The following is a 19,810-nucleotide window of genomic DNA, read 5'->3' as shown; positions in this document are numbered from 1 at the left end:
ATAAATTTGATGGTATAGGTTTTTATTATATTATTTTCCGTACTTATTCCTCTGTATTTTTTATAAGGTCTCCTATTTTGTATTATTTATATTGATAAAATATTTTCTTATTTATATTACACATTATTTTGAGTTCTCTTGTTTCACCGCAATTTTGGAGAACAAAATTTGGGTCTTTGAAGAGAAATGATTAAGAATGGTTCTTCTTATGTTCCATTACCATCTTAAATATTTTTAAACTCGTGAACAAAGAATCTTGTTTCAATTTCGGTTTCTTTTCCGTTTACTTGGGTGCTGTCATCCAAATACAACTTTAGCTACAATATTCCATAATCCACTCAACTACCAAATATCCTTGGATGTGGAACGGATGACTTCACGTGGGGTAAGAATATCTTCACCTTTGGGTAAGGTAGTGAATCAAATTCCTCAGGTGTTAAAAATTCTGAAAAATTAATAAGATACTGACATAAAGAAATTAACGTTTCGTTATACAGTTCTAAAATTTACCTAAAAATTTAGACCCAATTAAATATGTAAATAAGGTGGTAACTGGGTAAGATATTAAACGTTAAAATCATTTAACATAGTAAAAATGTGAAAAAAATTATGACTTTCTTTTTTTTTTTTTTTGTAAATAATTATGACTTTCTTAATAACAAAACGAAGCTAGTACCTTAACTTACTTGTAAAGAATACCTCTGCCCTATGTTATCAAAAAAAAAAAAAGAATACCTCTGCCCTTGAATTGTTGAAAAGAATATGATTAGAATATCTTTATTAGTTGTAAAGATCTATTTTCTTATTTCGTTAGAATTTATGTTAGGTATGGGCTAAATCTATTAATATTTTTTTATATATTGAACTCTTCTGAATCAATTCAACACACAGATTTATTCTAATGTTCCTCTTGTCTATTGTTATTTTACATGGTATCAGAGCTAACAAGAGGAATCTTTGTCCGCATTTTCTTATTTTTTTTCATAATTTTAATATTGTAGTAGAGAGAAATCACCCACCAGAATAATGCCAGTGTTTGCACGTCGTCTCCCTCCTGGTTGCGCGACGTTCCAGTCAGACCTCCATACATCTGTTCGTGCGTCTCTGTCTTCCTGGATATGTTCGCCAGACCTCCATCTTCGTCGCGCTGAAAAATCTGAGAAAGTCATCTCAGTCCACCTTGTCTCTGCCGCTGTCGTCCGTTGCCTCAGCAGAAGGAGCCGCTGCGGCCGAGTTGTGCACGGTGAAGGGTCCACTGTCGGATTCCCTCTGTTGTCCACAATCTGACTTGTCTTCACCTACCTATGTTCATCTCATCAAATTTGTTCTTGTTTTTCAGCGAAGCTCAGATCCGCTCTCTCTCTCTCTCTCTCCAGCAACCAAATCAAGTCATTATTCTGGCAGCGTCTCTTTCCTCCGGCCGCATCATCTTTTCTTCTCCGGCCAAATCTTGTTTCTTCCGGCTATACATTCTTCTTCTTCTTCTCCGTTGATTTATTATTTTTATTTTGACTTTCTTTTATGGCTTGTATTTGACCTATTTTATTTTATTTTCACATATATTTGTGGTGTTATTTAAGTCTGATTTGGCTTATATTTGATTTATTTTTGTCATTATTTGGCTTTATTTGGGCCTCCCATTTAGGGGGAGCATTTATCTCCGTTGTTGCTTGGTCCGCGGATTATTCGAGTTACACTGGCTCTACCGACTTGTATTCCAGTTGAAGCATTTATTTCTGTTGTTGCCTACTCCACGGATTATTCTAGTTACACTGGCTCCGTCGACTTGTATTTGTTGCGAACACGGCAAGTATACCGGTCGTACAAGTAATAAAGTGATTAAGTAAAAGGATTGTTCCCACGAGGACTAATTTCAAACAATAGTTTCGTCGTTTTTATCTAAGTTAGACAATTCAAAAGTAATTTCTCAGGTAACCAATATTTAATTAAAAAACAAATATAAATGACTGTAAAAGAAATAAATCAAAAAGATAATTTGATAAAAAATTGAGTTTTAAAATCAAGAATAAAAATGCAGTTAGATTTACTTCTCCTCTGATCCTTCTTAGAGCCTGTTTGGATCCTCTTATTTTTAAGCTAGAAGTTACTTATAAGCTAAAGCTAAAAAAGAGCTTAAAAAAAGAAGCTAAAAGCTGTTTGGAAATTACATAAAAAACTTAGCTTAAAAATTACTTAAAAGCACATATTTCAAGAAAATTATCTCTCTCTCCATCTTTATCACTCTTCATTTTAAAAAAAGCACACAGTTCAAGAAAAACATATAAGAGCTTAAAAAAAAGCTCCTCCTAGGAGCTTTTAGTTTTCAGCTCTTTTCTTCAATATAAAAAGAAGAGCTTGTCATTATAAGAGCTTTTCTTAAAACCTGTTTGGCCTAACTTATGCTTATAAGTAGCTTCTAGCTTAAAAAAAGAGGATCCAAACAGGCACTTAATTGGTTTAATTACAAATCAATAATATTTTATCTCAATTATTTCAAACATTTCATCATCTAGAAATTAATTGGTTAAATCCTAATGTCTTAGTTCTTTAACCCTTTAACCTAATCAGAATCCTAATGTCTTAGAAATTCCTTTTAGATTTAGCCTTAAGCGCGATGAATTACAAAAAATTGCAATTCCTACAAGCCTATGTCTAGATCATGCAAGAATTGGTGTTCTACCCCTGTCTAGACCAAGATCTCAATATGTTTATAGTGAATCATAACCCTCTTTATCCCTATATAATTGGCCAGATCATACAAGAATTTAAACATGCAAATCAAGGTAAACACAAATAATTTGAGACAGTTTATTAATGAAAAGAATTAAACCAAAACAAGAATTCACGTCGGATCCATATTCCTAACTACTAAGAAAACTAGCCAGACATAGCTAGCTTAAACAAAACAAAGAAAGAAAAAGAAATCATAAAGAAGAAGAAGGATCAATATTGCTCAGTCTCCTTCAAGCTCCTCTCTCTCTCTGAAATCTCCAACTCTGGACTCCGGTGTTCTCCTTCTTCCTCTGAATGTGCTTGCCTCTGTCAAATTGTGCCTTTGTGTTTCCAAGAGATGCCTTTTTATAGGAATGAAACCATATCTTTTGATTTTTCATAATATCCTCAATGGAATCTTCACTATAATGTATAATCATATCTTTGATTCAATCCTTCAAATCTTCCCCTTTTTATTTAATGGAAAGTTTTCCTTAAAAATATTCAAATGAAGATTTGATAAGATCTTGAATGATTCAGAAATTCAAAGCAACTCTACTTGATCTCCCCAATTTATCTCTTTATTGAGCTGAAATTTACGGCAAAATATAAAAAAACTTATAAGAATATTATTGAAAATAAAATAATAATTTAATTATAATTCTCATAACTTTTAATTACTTTTAATCAATTTCATGCTCGTATTGACCCTTAATAAATAGTAATTTGGAGATTCATCAGTATTCTGGTTGCAACATTGTCTTTTACCCAGCCGTTCCTTGGCTGATGTGTATCTTAGCCTTTCTTTGGCTGACGTCTTTTCTTCCTCTGCTGATGCCCATTCCAGCACCGTCTCTTTATCAGCTCTTCAAATTAATGGTCATTCCAATTGATCTGCTGTCGATTTCTCCGACTTATATTCCGTGAAGCTTTGTTTTAGTTTTTTTTCTTCCCAAGATGAAGTGTTCCACCATCTTGAGGGGATGTATTCGAGATATAGATAATATTTTATTTTAGTTTATTATGTTTGTTATTTTTCTTTAGGTGAGTTGTAGAGATGTTACAACCCCACTTATTTATTTTGATGTTATGTTTCTTAGTTTTTCTTGTTCAACCTTGTTGCTTATGATCTATATGCTCCAGCTTGAGGGCAAGTGTTGGAAAGAATATCATTAGAATATCTTTATTATTTATAAAGATCTATTTCCTTATTTCATTAGGATTTAGGTTATGTATGGGCTAAATCCATTAGTATTTCTTTATATTTGTACTCTTTTGAATTAATTCAATACACAGATTTATTTCAATGTTCTTCTCGTCTCTTGTTATTTTACATAATCATGAATTATATTTCAAACATGTATATATAAGAACGAATTAACATGTTCCCGTACAGTAATTTTTTTCGAAACATGCTAGGATACCGCTTGTTCATAAATATTGACGTTACCAAATGGTGATAGCTCAATTGGTATTGAATAAGTGGAAATGAAAGGGCCTTGGTTCGATCCCTACCTGCCACATTTGGAAAGGGTTTAAATATCTTCATTCCTGACTCGCTCCGCATTCCAAACATGTATATATAAGAATGAATTAACATGTATATATAAGAACGAATTAACATGTTCCCATAGAGTAATTTTTTTGGAACATGCTAGGATACCGCTTGTTCATAAATATTAACGTTACCAAATGGTGATAGCTCAATTGGTATTGAATAAGTGGAAATGAAAGGGCCTTAGTTCGATCCCTACATGCCACATTTGGAAGGGTTTAAATATCTTTATTCCTGACCCGCCCCGCATTCCGAATTAGTCCTGGCTCAAAAAGTCGAAGTTTGTAAGAACACCGACAAAAGCTAACTTGAATAAAAGAAGTAATTAGGATTAGTTAAATCAAAAAAATAAAAATATTAACATCGAAAAAGAAAATGTAAGCTCTTGGAAATTCCCGGTGGAAAAAAGGTATGTGTTGTCGAACCATGACTAAAGTTATGTGGGGATGCTTAAAGAGCACATTAAAAGGATTCTTTTATCCTATAGAACATGATTGATGGGGGAAATGGACATCATTTGTGGTATACTGTTTCTTCACACATCTTATTACACTCACCACTAGATAGATAGCTCATAGCTTAATGAAAAAATTAACGAGAAAGACCATAAATTAAGCTTGTGATTTGTGAAGAATATCACTTAGATTTGTCCTCAAAATGTTCTCAACTTTCCTACTTTAATACATAGATATATATATATTACAGTTCACGCGGTTTGTGGGATCAAAAAGAGCACCACCACCACCAAAGTACCAAACACGCGTAACTTCTTTTACACTTGGAATTTTTTTTAGGGAATATCGTTTCTCATGTGTTATAAGATAATATGTCTCATTTAATACATAAAAAAATGGATGAAAATCATTTATTTTATTTCTCTCTTTTGTTTTTAGTAGATCACACGTAATTTTTTATATGTTACATGAGATAATTTGTCTCGTGCATAAAAAATAATATCTTTTTTTTAACAACAATAAAAACCTCAAAAGCAGACAAGGACTCGTATACTCCTAGCTCCTATGTTCTAACTAGTTATTAATTTGTTCCTCTTCTTCCTTATCTTATCCCTACCCTTGTTGTTTGTGATATCTAGTTTGGCCAAAACATGGTTCTAACTGCACTGTTTCTAGCCGTTCTGTTCATTGCAGGCCTCATAAATGTGTTCTACTACATACCCACCAACAAGATTCGCTTGTGGCTGCAAATATTCTTCCCTAACAATGCTTGCAAAACCAACTTCGCTGTTGCCTCATCTTCTTCACAAATGACCAAGGTTGAGAGGGATGGCTACAGGAAAGATGATCTTAAAAAGGTGTTCTCCACTTTCGACAAGAATGATGATGGATTCATAACAAGGCATGAGCTGAGGGAGTCACTGAGGAACATCAGAATCTTCATGACAGATAGAGAGATTGATGATATTGTTGTAAAGTTTGATTCCAACGGAGATGGGTTGATTGATTTTGATGAGTTTTGTTTGTTGACTAGTGAGTCTATGGGAGGGAATGAAGAAGAGGAGAAAGAGGGTATTGGCAAGGAAGGTGAAGAGGTAAATTTAAAGGAGGCTTTTGATGTGTTTGACAAAGATAAAGATGGGCTTATATCAGTGGAAGAGCTAGCTTTGGTGCTTACTTCATTAGGATTAAGGGAAGGGAAGAAGGTTGAAGAGTGCAAAGAGATGATTAGGAAGGTTGATATGGATGGAGATGGTATGGTCAATTTTAACGAGTTCAAGACAATGATGATTAACGGAGGAAAGCTTGTCTTTGTTGCATAGTCCATCACATGCTCTGCCACTACCACTCCCAGTCTTTCTCTGTATTCTTCGTTTCTTTCTATCCATATCCGCTATGATATTAACTCAAAACACTCGCAACTGAAATTGTGTGTGTATGTACATGAAATGAAATAGTGCTTTGGTGTAGTATGTGTGAATTCCTGATTAATTTCCAAGTTTCTGTAACCTATGGCTATGGCTATGACCCATTATTCTTTTCTTTCTTTCCTTTTCAAGAGATTGGTTTTCTTTATTTTGTGTGTGTGGATACTATTAGTACCAATAACCATATATATCATTCAGCCTACAATTGAGCTCTACAGCTCAAACTACTATATGTGAAGTCTTGAATTTCCAATGTTGTTTTCTATTCTATATGAAATTGGGAAAGTAAATTGTAAAAGAATGTTTGTTTCAATTCAAATAATAGACTTAATTAGAGGTGCACGGTTCGGTTTACATGCCGAGTGGAACCGAATCTGAAAATTTATTTAGTTTGAATAAATTGAACCAATTTTAAAAATATAATTTGATCTTTGAACCAGTTCAAAGAATCGATGATCTAATGGCTCTCAGATGAAATATCAAATTTTAAATTTGGCTCCGATATCAAAAGATCATACCTCGTGTGTGTGTGTATATATGTGTGTGTTTGGGTGCGCATTCTTACCACACAAACATGTTTTTTTTGGCATTAAATGAGATATTGACCATGAAGAATGTTTTTTTTTTTTTTGGTACAAAGAATCTTGTTTAATTATATGTCCAAGTACGATTTCAAACTCAATTCTTGTCCCAAACTTGCTTTCGGTCCAAAGACTGAGTTGCTTCTGAATTCACAAACTTACGGTTACTGAGGACCCAATGATCTCATACTCTACAATTCTTGCCAAAATTCTGGGTTAGAAATAAATTTAATTATTATAAATTTAATAATTGAATAGTTTTTTAACATTATTTTTCCTATTATTGATTCTTATATAATATATATATATATATATATATATATATATATATATATATACACACGACAAATTTAAAAATATTTGAATTATTTTTAAAAATAAACTCATTATTTTTTATTGTTATAGGTCCAAAAATAATTCTGATTAACATTATGAAAACAACATTTATTATACTAAAATCACGTTTGCTAAACATAAGTGATAAATCCCTTTATTACAAATTTATTTTTAACACTTTTAAGTTTATAAACTATAATTCAATCGTACACTTCACTGTTGGTGGGCTTGCTTGTTCCTTTTTTTTAGTTCTTCAAACTAATGTTATTAGTTGACATGGTCGAGGTACTGGATCACTGAGTTACTGGTTTAACCAGTGGGTCACTGGTTCAACCGCATAATCCGATAAGTATATATAAATCTATAATTTATATTAAAAAAACTATACATATACTTAAATACTTGTAAAAAATATATCAGTTTCAAATATTTTAAAATAAAAATAATAAATTACACATCATTGTTCAACAAAAGATTAATCAAACATATAATATTTGTGATACTAGGATTTCAGGTTCAGTAAACGACATCTCTAACTATAAATCAAATGAAAATTCCCTGCATATTGCATAATCAAGATAATATTAATGTTATAGGTACATAATTTATGTAAGTTAATAAGTTACAAATCACTCAAATATTTCAAAATGTGTTTGAGAGTAAAAAAAGAAGACATTAATTTATGAAAATAAATTAATTTTTTTTATAGATCGGGCGAGTTACCGGTTGAACCGACTAGGTCACCGATTTTTACGAAAATTAGCCGAGTCGCATCAGGTCACACCGGTTCTGTAACATGGCCGATTCAATATTAAAATCAGACCGATTACATAACCGGTTCACCAATTTCCGAATCAACCCGAATCGTTCGGATTTTTATAACATTGCTTGAAAGTGTGTCTAGAAAAGCAGAAGTGCATGATGTATTAATGTATAGTCGGAAAGAGTAATGGTTACTTTTTACATGGTCCCCTATAATATTTTCTTTTATCCTTTTGTTGACATGAAGCATTGTAATTTATTTGACTTTATTAGTAGGCTTTGCTTGCTTAACAAACAAGATTCCCCGTAGACTTCTGTATAACGCCTACACCCATGGACTACTAGCACTGGGCTTTATCTTACAGTGGATATTTTAGTTTTATTTAAATAATATTAATAATTTATGTAATTTTTTTTAAAAAAAGTTATATTTACAATTTTTTTTTACAACCTCTTATAATCATATCTTAACACCGTTGATTTCCGTTAATCAAAGGTTATCATTTATTGTGAATTAATAATTAATTAATGAGTTTAATTTACGAAAATCATAATCGTTGACTGACGAAAATCAACGGTGTTAAAATATAATTGTAAGAAGTTGTAAAAAAAAAAATATTGTAAGTATAACCTTCTTAAAAAAATTTATATTATTTATGATTTAAAGCCTTAAGTGCGTATATGAAAATTGATTAATTTAAAAATAAAATAAAAAATAGAAGCCTCCAACCACACCTCGTTTGAGACCTTATATTTTTTTCCTAACTTATAAAAAACTTTTACTTTTTTAGGATACTCTTTATAGATATTTAATTTTTACAACATATATTATTCAACAAGTTACTTGCAATGAATAATAATCCTTAAATGAATTGTTGATATTAGTAGGTCTACCGAAGGTAGATAGATGTAAGAGGAAAAGTAGGTTCTACCAATAAAAAAAAATGGAAAAGCAGGATACTAAATTTTAATTCTGAGGAAAAGGCGGATTTATATCATCACCAAAAATCTAAATGATGTAAAAAATCTTCACTATCCACCATTAATTAAAAGGTGGAGTAAAAATAAGGGTACAGACAACCATACATTCAGCTGAATAATCGTGTTGTGTTTCCAAAATTCATTGTCTCGTTCCTTCTTCATGATTATTTAAACTACAGAAACAAACAGCTAAGACTGATTACGTTGTTGTTAGGAGGTGGGTGCCTAGAAAACATCTGGATGAAAACGCCCAGGGATGGAACTGCTCTGTTCAGCCTGCTTTAGGTGCATTGTCAACGCATAATTGTTGACCTCTAAAGTTCTTAGCCGTTCCTGATACTGTGATACTAATTGCTTGAGATGCTTTGACTCTTCTTTCCTATCTTCGGACTCTTTCAGTCGTTCATTCTGAATACATACAGCTCGCTTCAAAATAATATTTTCTTGAATAAGGGCCTCCACTTGTTCCTTTAGCATCATATTTTCCTATAGTAAACCAAACAATATATACATTACACCCAATGACAATTCACAGTATTATATATATGTGTGTGTATTAAGTTACCTGGTGGAAATTCATTTCTGTTTCTGCGCTTGCTCGCTCACAAATGGATTTCTCCAGAACCTCTAGCACTCTTGAAGCTCGAGCTTTGGCATCATCCATGTTTGAAGAATTCATCATTTCTTTAACAAAAAGCTCTACCCATTCAGCACCATTGATAGGATAATTTTGTCCAGCTACTGGATCATCAGAAGCTGCAACTTCCGCATCGCATTTGCCTTCACCTACAACAAAATAACCAGTTCTTTACGAATCATGGGATGACAAAAGTTCATTATGAATCATGGGATGACAAATAAAATCAAGGTTCTAAGTAGCTAAACCTGCCTAATATAATAGTAACTACAATATATCACCATACATTATTTCCAAATTTGATTGAATATAAAGTAACATGGAACATAAGAGACCAAAAAACTTCTAATATTTTATTACGCAAAGAACTGAAAATAAAGTCCCTTATTGATGCACTTACTTGACCCATTGTACATGGCCCAACCATTGTTTCAAGAAGCTCGTAGTCAACTAGAGTTGTGGCCCAATAAGTATGGCCTAATCATTGAAAGAGACAGTGATTTGAAATATAACGAATTACAATCGAATCCCAGTCCAAATGAAGCAGCGGATATAATTGTGATTTGTTTGGCAATAAAAGGAACGCAACACATTTGGCATTATTTAAGATTTAAGATTTGGGACGTGTTTTGAATGATTTAATTATAAATATTTATTTATTTTTAGAGGTTAATTAATGTTACATTTATTTTAGGAAGTTCTATTATTTTTAAGATTTTTGAATTTTGGATCAATTTGTTATTAGTCTATAAAAGAGTGCTTATGACCCTTATTTTAGGAGTTGAATTTTGTTATTTTGTTACTAGAAATTAAGAACCAGAGGGTTACTCTTTCGTGAAATCCTAACTTTTTGTTTAGCCATCTTTTCTATGCGCTTTCGGCATCATGGTATATTTCTAAAAAAAAAATCACTCCCCATTAAACCCGACTAGCGAGTGTGGAGAGGAGATAATCCTTGTACGTAACCTTACCCTTGCATAATTGCAAAGAGGCTGTTTCCTGGATTTGAACCCATGACCTTTTGGTCATGAAAGAACAGCTTTACCACTGCTCCGGTTCGCCCCCTTTATCATGGTATATTTCTATAATATAAAAAAATTGCTTCGCTGCAAAATGCATGAAAAGAAGGGAAAAGCATTAACTTTAAGAAAAATCTCTTTTCCCCTTCTCACACTATAGTTTTCTCTTCAAAACTATCAACTAATAAAAATCCCATATTTCTTATGAGCATGTTAGCATGAACCAAGGCACAGGCATTCAACCATCGCATAAGAAGATAGGAAAACGAGTTCAAAGCGGTAAAGTGTGTTAAATATTAACTTCACATCTCTAGAACCATACCAATGATTAATATTACTCTCAATAGGCAAAATCTGCTTTAAAGAAAACACATGTCCTAGAAAACTTGGGCATTTCATCCATTCAACAAATCCCATCCAGCCAGAAATGCCCAGTGACACCACTAAGATAGCAGGCTTTGAATGTAACAAGTATAATATGTAATTAACTGACAACTTGTTCAAAATGTCTTGTACAATTTTGGGTCTTTTAAAAATCTTTTTCAAAGGATAAAGGTTATGATTTGAAGTAGCTATAAAAACAACAAAAACTTAGAACCCACATATTGTCTTGTCCATTGGAATTTGGATTTTTTATAATTCTTCAAAAAATGCAAACAGGTGTGGATTAAGACTTCATTTAGCATATAAAAACACCAACAAAGATTCAGAACCCATGTATTAATTTTAAAAAATAACAATTGGGGCAATGTAAATTCTAAAACACAAAGAAACTAATGCTCATCAAGCATCTGTTGCACTGCAAGCATTGAATAATCTCGAGTCTGACTTCAACTAACTTTAACACAATATCGCTTCGCATGCATACCTTCTGGATGAAGTTGAGCATTAAGATCAACAGCTGCATCAGATCCAATGTCAGCAGAATCAAGTGACTTCTGAACAGATCCTCCTAACCGAAGCTCATTTAAGCTTCTGAGAGCAGAATCGAGATCATTGCCACATTCTTCAAGAGTTTTCTCCAGAAGCTGCCATTGAAATTACGTAATTGGTCAGCAACCAACTAGTCATATAATTGATTAAGGAATCAACAGCAGCAGCAGATAGTTACCTATTCTTTCAAAATATCAACTTGAAGTCCATGAATAAACAAGATTGAATTTTTTTTAAAACCCATGTAAGTATTCCATCTCTTTTTCTTTGGGGGACCCCAAAAAGGCCAAAAATAAAATAAAAATGAAACCAAACTAGAAAAAAAAAAAAAAAAAAAAAAAAAAAAGAACCTGATTATCCATGTCAGGGAAAAAGGCGGTGAGGTGGTGGATGAGGGAAAAACGATGAGGAGAAGAAGAGGAACAACGGATCCTCTTGGAAAGGGGTGGAGAAGATGATGATGGAAGGTCTTCGAATAGGGCTGATCTCTTCCCACACACTATGGCAGACATGTTTCGGAGGGACCAATCTTCTCCTCACTTTGCACCACCGATTCCAAACCCTAACCAAGAACCGTTCATGCAATGCAATTCCCCACGGTGAGCGTCGTCTTCAACTTCAAATGTTGGATTGGATTGGATTAGATGCAATCAAAACCCTAAAACATGAAAATGAAAAAGAAAGCAAGGCGATAAGGTAATAGATGAGAATTGAGAAGCAATTAGATGGACACTCGTCCACCTGGCAGCCTGCTAGCACATCTCTGGTTTGATCTGAGCAAAAATAAATTATTTTTTTTTGGTAAGATCTGAGCAAAATTTTATTTATGGAAAAAAGGTTTTTCATTAAAGATGTATTATTTTAAGTGAGAAAAATAAATAACTCATGAGGAGAGAGTGAAAAAAATAATAAAAATGAAGATTCTAACTCTTTGTAAGAGTAAAATGATATAACTTATATCATTTAAAAAGATAAAAAAAAATTCCTTTATTTATTTGGGAAAAGTTGAAAAAAAAAAAAAAAAACTTACACTCCTACACTTTTTCTTTAAAAAATTAACTTCCCGTGATTTTTTTCAGGGTTTTATAAAATTTATGTTGTAAAAAAAATGATTGCATATTGTTATAGAGATTCATTTTGCGTGCCGTAGTTTGTTTGTTTTTTTTTTTTTGCTTCAAAAAGTGTGAACCCCACAAAATATTGTTTATATATGAAACTTTTTTGTGTCATGTTAAATGACGAATGCAAACCCCTTTTTTTATACATATCCCTGCTTAACATTTTTAAGAACTTAACAACTAAGTATATCTATTTTATTATTTTTAAAAGAAAAATAGAGTGATAAAAAAAGAAAAGAAAAATAAGACCAAATATTATAAAAAATTAGAACATTTAATAAAAGACGGAAAGAAAAAAAAATCAAATGTATTTAAATAAAAAATAAAGAATAAAATATAAGGGAAAATAAGGTCAAATATATTAAAATCGCAACCCTGACTAAAAAAACTAAAATTAAAAATAAAGAGACCAAAAGAAGAAGAAAAATAATGAAGACAAAAAGTAAAATAAAAAAGAAATGAAACAAAAGGAAATCACAATTATGAGTTTTCAATATATTTGGTTTTATTTTTATTTTATTTTTATTTTATTTTATTTTTTGTTTTTGATCTATTGTATTCTTTGTTATTTAGAAATATTTGGTCTTTTTCTATTATTATTTTCACTTTTGATCTACTTTATTCTGATTTTTCTCTTCTTCGTTTTTAGCTTGTGCCACCCCATCTACTAAAGAATTTTGTAGAATAAATTAAAAAATGAGAGAGAATAAAATATAAATATAAAAAAGACAAAATTTATCTAAATAAAAAAATAAAATAGATCAAGGATTAAAAATAAAAATAAAACCAAACATATTAAAAATTCATAACTCTGATTTTTTTTGTTCTACTTTTTTATTTTTATTTTCTTTTAGTGTTTTATTAAATATTCTATGTTTTCATAACATTTGATATTATTTTTCTTTATTTTTATCACTTTATTTTCTTCTTCTAAGAAAGGTAAAGTAGGTATATTTAATTAAATTTCTAACCATGTTAAGAAAGGAGTTGATAGAAACAATCACAGATAGTTAAGTGATCAAAAAAATATAAGGATATAAGTGGACTTTTTGACCCTTTTGCCCCTCATTAATTAATTAATAACCAATTTGCCCCTGATCAAGAACTATCCACCAACCTGCCCCCTTTTAGTCGACTACCTTGCTGTTTTAGTCGAGCAAATGGTCAATCTTCAGAAAGTGGACTACCGCAAATTTAGTCGACTAAAAAATCATCTTAATCGACTACATTTTTGGGATATTTAGTCGACTAAGTAACGATATTTAGTCGACTAAATATCGACGGATTTGTTTTTTAAAAAAACCCCCCATTCGGCAGAGGGGGAGTAGGATGACCTAATCGACTAAGGAGGCGGCCCAAACCCCAAATCCGCAGGAGCAGCTGAAGAACGCCCCAAACCCTTCCCTTAGGCGTGTGGATTGGCCCAAAATACGGTCCAAATCGTGAAATCTGAAGGATAGGTAAGGTTTCTTAACTTGCATTATGTTTTAGGTTTAGGAATTTTTTTATTTGTTTGCTGTCCGAATTTGTGAACTCTAATCAAAGCGTTTGTTGTAGGTTTTGTAACCCTAATCTACTAAGGTTTATTTTTTTGCATTGTGTGAATTTTTTTGTTTGAAAAGTTTGTATGTGGCAAAAGTTTGCTTTTGGTTTACAACCCTTATGTTGCAAGTTTTCATTACCATCATGACATGTTTCATATAGTTAAATGCTGACATGTTTCATTGTAGGTACCCTAAACAAATGACGAGCCGCAGAACTGGCTTTAATGATGGATCTTCTTTTAACATACCTATATAAAAAAAAACACCGACCAACAGTCAGAATACAAACTGATTAACGTAAACATACCTTAGGAAGTTAGATATATCGAATAATACATACTGATAATGGTTGCACATATCACATCAGAATCCAACTGTCTATGATCCCGGGTAAGACCTTGGTTTAGGCAGGTGTGTTCTTTAACCCATTTACTAACCACCCAAGTATTTCCATTCTTCGGCAACAATGCCCTCACATACCAGGGACATCCATCATTATGGTGTCGACACTTCATCACAAATCTATGGTCATCACTTTTTGCCACAACGGCAGTACGGTGAGCCTTCATACAATATAATTTGACTGCATGTTGCATTTCAGATTTGCTACGAAACTCCTGATACAAATATAAAGGATCCCCTAATTGCCAGCCACCGTGATCATCATCGTCACCATACAATATCTCCGTCTCATCATTAGGGTGGGCCCAATTAATGAAGGTATAATGTGAGCTTTCATTCCAAAATGGCTCGACCTCAGAACCTACGGATGCATTATAATGCCACCGTCAATACCATTCATAACAAAAAAAATAATTGCTAAATTAAATCTTTAAAAAACAAATCTTACCACTGCTAACAGGGTCAACACGAAGTGGTCTCGTAACCTGCGAACCTGGGGATGGTGAGCTTGTGTCAGCGTCGAAATCACCCTCTACGTCAGTATCTGACGTGTCACCTAGCAGAATAACACTCTCAGGTTCACCGTCCTCATCGCTGTCCATATCGGCATCCTGTTCATCCTCATCTATTTCCCGCAGTGTTATCTGACTTATGACATGTGCAGGTGCAGATAAATCGACTACTCTTTCTTCATGACCAAAATACGGTTCACTTCTTGTATGCATGGGTGCAGATGAAGATTGACCACAATCTAATTCAACATATATCTTAATAAAATTTTGAAATTTTCGGTCAACAATTGCATCTATGACACATTCGACATCTTCATCATCACATATATCGTTACCAATGTAGTAAATAGCATCCTTACCAACTGTTGTCTCTACCCTGGCAATCATCCGTTAAACGCATTGGCTGCCTTGCAGACCCAATTTTTGCTGAATTCTCTCCTTTAACTCATTGTATGTAGTGCCCCGTTTGATTTTCAACATTTTCGTTTTTCCTTCAAATTGAACACCATTGGGGCCTTCATAATGCTTTCCATCATAGTAGATCATTGTCACATACATGTTTGGACTTGTGCTCATCTTCCTCACGAAATTGGGACTTGGGTTCTGAAATTGGGGGTTTTGGTTCGAATTTTGGGGTTTGGAATTGGGCAGAGACAATGATTTCACAATATTAGGTCTGTAGAGATGGTGGGATGAAATACAATCGGATTGAGAGGATTACACATGAACAAAGGGAGCTATTTAGGTTTACACAACAACAACAATCGAAATGAGACCGAAAACATGGAAAATATAGGGTTTCAGTCGACATTTAGTCGACTAAATATCGTTACTTAGTCGATTAAATATCCCAAAAATGTAGTCGATTAAGATGATTTTTTAGTTGACTAAATTTGCGGTAGTCCACTTTCTGAAGATTGACCATTTGCTCGACTAAAACAGCAAGGTAGTCGACTAACAGGGGGCAGGTTGGTGGATAGTTCTTGATCAGGGGCAAATTGGTTATTAATTAATTAATGAGGGGCAAAAAGGTCAAAAAGCCGATATAAGTGAATCAAAGCAATAGCACATGAGGATATTTAAACTTTTTTTCTATTTATTTAAATATTTTCCCCTCAAATTACATTTCCCTCAAATAAAGCATTCTTTACTTAACCTGTTTTTTTTAATAAGTTTATGACTCTGACAGAATTCTTTTAATGGAGCTCGAGAAATGGATGAAAATTTGTGAGAGTATTCATGGAGATAAAAGTATACCACTCTCTTGTGACATATTAACCTTATTTTTGGTATTTTGTTAAAATTAGAGATGAAAATTCTTAGATTATAGTAAATAACATAGGAAGAAAATAGAAAAAAATAAAATAAAATCCAATGACATATAAGAAAGCTCTTCCTATGTTCGATAGACTATATTATGTTCTTCATATTTGATCGGGGAGCATGTGCCTTCATAATTTACAAAAGGAAACGTTATCTTGTAAGAAGTATCTTGTGTTTAGAGTATTCATCAACCGATTCAAATTGCGGTGACCGAACTGAAAAATCGGTAATTAAATTAATCGAAAAAAAAATCACATATTTTAATTGAATTTGATCGATTTTCGCTTTGATTGGTAAAAATCAATCTAATTCAATCTGATCTAATATATTATGTATTTATTATTTTTGAAAGATAGTGCTTGAAATCTTATTGTTTTGTAGACTTGGATTTTGGATATTATTGATAGCAAACTATCTTGTTTTAGTTTTTTTATTGTATATTAATCTAAATTACTCTTCATAAGTTTTAAGACTTGTTATAGTTTGAAGACTTGAATTTTCCAGTAGTTTGTAACTTTATATGACTTTATTTTGATATAGCTAGTGACTTGTAGGACTGAAATTTTAGGTTTTTCAAAAAATCGAAGATCGATACAAACCAAACCGAATTAAATTGGATTGGATTGGATCAGATCGGATTTAAAAAAAAACGAATGCATGATTAAATGATCAAACTGAAGGGATTGAATCAGATAATTTTTGCTTCAAAACTGATATAATCTAGACCGCGAACACCCCTACTTGTGTCTCTTGATTTCATTTAACTTTATTTATTTATGAGTTTAATATTTCTCTTGTTGTAAGAGATAAATTTATTTCTTACACACACATAAAAATATATGGGACCCATGTGAGGCCAAGTGAGTAGAGATGGCAAAGCATAAGCCCGCCAAAAAATGGGCCGGCCTACTCCACCTTTAAAGGTGGACTAGAAAACTAAGCCTGTCCAGCCCCATTTTTATAATTTATTTTTTTATAAATAATCATTTTTATTCTTTTATTTTACCTTCATTTCATGGTGAAATAAATATTTTTAAATTTTCTTAATGATTTATATAATTAACTTAAAAATATTTCAAAATAATATACTAGGAGCAGCGGTACGATAAAATTTTCACCATGAATAAATACCCTCTCAAATTTTATCTAAAGTATCAAAAATCAATTTTTAATATACTTTTCTCCCATTTTTTAATCTACGTAAAATTAATAATAATTTAATTTTTTTTTAATAAATATTATTTGCTTCTCATCACAACTTTATCTGGACACATTTTTAATCTTATAGCAATAGGACTGAGATAATAATTTAGGAGCCTAAAGTATACTTGACCTAAATGGGGCTAAGACAGCTCAAGTGGACACCATACCTTTCTCAACAATAGCATGTACCTACAAGCATTAACCAACTGCATCTTTAAGCTATTTACTAGCTAGCTTAGCAATAAAAGAACATTAGTTTTGGTCCATTAAATTCTTCTACTGTGGGAATCTCCACCTTTAATTTCTCTTTGACAAATCTTACTCCAGATCTCATTTTCCAATATAAACGGTTTAGATTCATGTTCTACTTTACCTCAAGACATGTAATCAAACATCTCACAAGAATAAAAGCTCATTTGAAACTGTTAAAAGTTAAGAAGCGGGAAGCATCTGGACATAAACGACATATTCTTTTAAGATATATTATCTATGTACCTTTACTACCAATGGCATCTCCTGCGTGTTGAATCCTGACCCTATTGTTTGAATTCATGATGATGATGTTGATGCTTGACTGGACGGAACCATGTTACCCCTTAGTGGTTCGCCGTTTTTGCAATAGTTTACATGCAGATGATAAGTCAGTCAATGTGTTATACTTTATGTATTTGCTTGTGAATTTGACGAAGCGTGAAGATAATAATAGTATGCAAATTTTGGGCCCTAAATAAGGCTCCAGGGAGCATGGGTTGAACCGAACCGATTTTTTTGAAAAATCAAATTGAATTGATTTAAATGATTCGGTTAGAAAATGGTTTGGTTCGGTTCAAAACTTGTTCGGTTCGGAAGTGATTCGGTTCGGAACTGGTTTGAGTCGATCCTATTTTGAAAAGAAAAAAATTTAAAATTTAAAAAATATAGTTATAAAAATCAATTCGGTTCGATTTGAGAATGGTTCGGTTCGGTTCAAAATGGTTCGGTTCTTAAACTAGTTCTAAAAATCGGTTCGGTTCATTAACTGGTTCTTTAAAAATTGGTTCGGTTCATGAACCAGTTTTTAAAAATCAGTTATTTTAAGGACAGTTCGGTTTGGTTCGGTTCAATTTTTTAGTTATTTAACACATCCTGCCGAATAGTTGTGGAGTTAGCACTCAATCCAAATCGAAAGGTCTAGCATATTTATTGTGCGCTACATTATATCTGCAAAAGATCTAGTTCCGAGCATTTTTTTTTTCTCTCTTGCCAATTATTTGGGTTGCTAACTTTATCCCTCCAACAACAGGAATTCTGGAATTCTTGTTTGCCCATATGATGAACCTTGAGTGCCTTACACTGGTCGCTATTTCAAAACCTTCCTCTTTCCCTCATCCTGTATGTGTGTCTTCTATGTGCTAGTGACTAGTGAGTAATGGTATATGGTGGGGACCAATGATTAGGACCCACAAACTTAGTGGGGGCAATTGGCATCACTCCTTTCCAACAAGGTTTGTCAAGTTGCAAGCACAGTGTAGGAAAAAAGAAAGAATAGGATCTCATATTGCTTTTCATCTCCCCAAGCATCATAGAATACAATTTTGTTTATAGTTGGTTGATGAAATGACCTCTCACCAAGCACCCTCCCCTCTTCTCATCCCCACTCACTCTTTTCCCTTCTCCCTTAAATATACCCCTTCAAGAGAAACCCAACTATATATTATAGACCCATTGCTCATCCTCTAGGAATATATCTCACCTGAATGCCTAGAGAGAGAAAGAGTGATGGGATTGCATTGCACTCAAATATGCTCTTGACCATCTTTCTATTAGTTTTGACCAAACAATAATAATAATATGACTCTGAATTGTTTAATTAGTGTAACTTAATTGACGCCTAATTATAAGCTTTTGGAGATTGCTTACATATCACAAACCCTTTTTGCGGGTCTCTTGTGCCAAGATGCTGCTCACAACTAACATAATCTTTCCAATAGATATAAAGAAGAGGAAAGTGAAAGCCGTGTAGGGAAGTCCCCTATATGTTCGTTCAGTACCCAATGAGGATTTGTATGTTGTATTGCAAGCCCCAATAATATGCCTATCCTTGTCTTTTATGGGATCAAATTGCTATTGAGCTTTGGATCTTGCTATTGAGCTTTGGATCGTTGAACTTCAACTTTCAGTTGATAATAATAATAATAATAATAATAAGAATAAATAGTAATAGTTTGTAAGCATCCTTCTAGAAACCACAACTAGTCCAATATAATTGTGAAATAAGTCATGAACCCATTTTTTTATGTATTATTTCTTTAATTTATCCAATGCTGAAAA

At 32.6% G+C, this 19,810-nt stretch overlaps 2 protein-coding genes across 4 annotated transcripts; one reads left to right on the top strand and one right to left on the bottom strand.

Annotated features, from left to right (window-relative positions):
• Window positions 1–5,259: 5,259 nt before the first annotated feature.
• On the top strand, window positions 5,260–6,347 carry LOC133295948 (calmodulin-like protein 3). The gene has a single exon (XM_061494885.1). It carries the CDS (start codon window positions 5,373–5,375, stop codon window positions 6,042–6,044), a length of 672 nt encoding a protein of 223 aa, XP_061350869.1. The 5' UTR covers window positions 5,260–5,372; the 3' UTR covers window positions 6,045–6,347.
• Window positions 6,348–8,806: 2,459 nt separating this feature from the next.
• LOC133295883 (uncharacterized) lies at window positions 8,807–12,092 on the bottom strand. Of its 3 annotated transcripts, none has more exons than XM_061494768.1 (4): window positions 11,749–12,092; window positions 11,313–11,493; window positions 9,375–9,550; window positions 8,807–9,295 (listed from the first exon to the last, which is right to left on the bottom strand). In XM_061494768.1, exons 1-4 carry the CDS (start codon window positions 11,908–11,910, stop codon window positions 9,035–9,037), a joined length of 780 nt encoding a protein of 259 aa, XP_061350752.1. In that variant the 5' UTR covers window positions 11,911–12,092; the 3' UTR covers window positions 8,807–9,034. The 3 variants fall into 3 exon arrangements, with proteins under 3 accessions (XP_061350752.1, XP_061350751.1, XP_061350750.1); XM_061494767.1 differs by having other exon boundaries at window positions 9,375–9,571; window positions 11,334–11,493; XM_061494766.1 differs by having other exon boundaries at window positions 9,375–9,595; window positions 11,334–11,493; window positions 11,749–12,089.
• Window positions 12,093–19,810: the final 7,718 nt, after the last annotated feature.

Source organism: Gastrolobium bilobum, unplaced genomic scaffold (genome assembly GCF_033153095.1).
Source record: "Gastrolobium bilobum isolate Gb01-03AN ecotype WA unplaced genomic scaffold, APGP_CSIRO_Gbil_v1 utg2195, whole genome shotgun sequence".
NCBI classification, from domain to species: Eukaryota; Viridiplantae; Streptophyta; class Magnoliopsida; order Fabales; family Fabaceae; genus Gastrolobium; species Gastrolobium bilobum.
The sequence above is the reverse complement of the archived record's forward strand: the minus strand, read 5'-3'. Positions and strand labels throughout refer to the sequence as shown.

Bases quoted from the DNA above. Each gene is read 5' to 3' on its own strand.
- LOC133295948 (XM_061494885.1), top strand. From the start codon at position 5,373: ATGGTTCTAACTGCACTGTTTCTAGCCGTTCTGTTCATTGCAGGCCTC.
- LOC133295883 (XM_061494766.1), bottom strand. From the start codon at position 11,910: ATGTCTGCCATAGTGTGTGGGAAGAGATCAGCCCTATTCGAAGACCTT. The intron at 9,596-11,333 runs GTATGCATGCGA...ATTTTGTTGTAG, and splicing joins TGCTCAACTTCATCCAGAAG to GTGAAGGCAAATGCGATGCG. The intron at 9,296-9,374 runs GTAACTTAATAC...GGTTTACTATAG, and splicing joins CAGAAATGAATTTCCACCAG to GAAAATATGATGCTAAAGGA.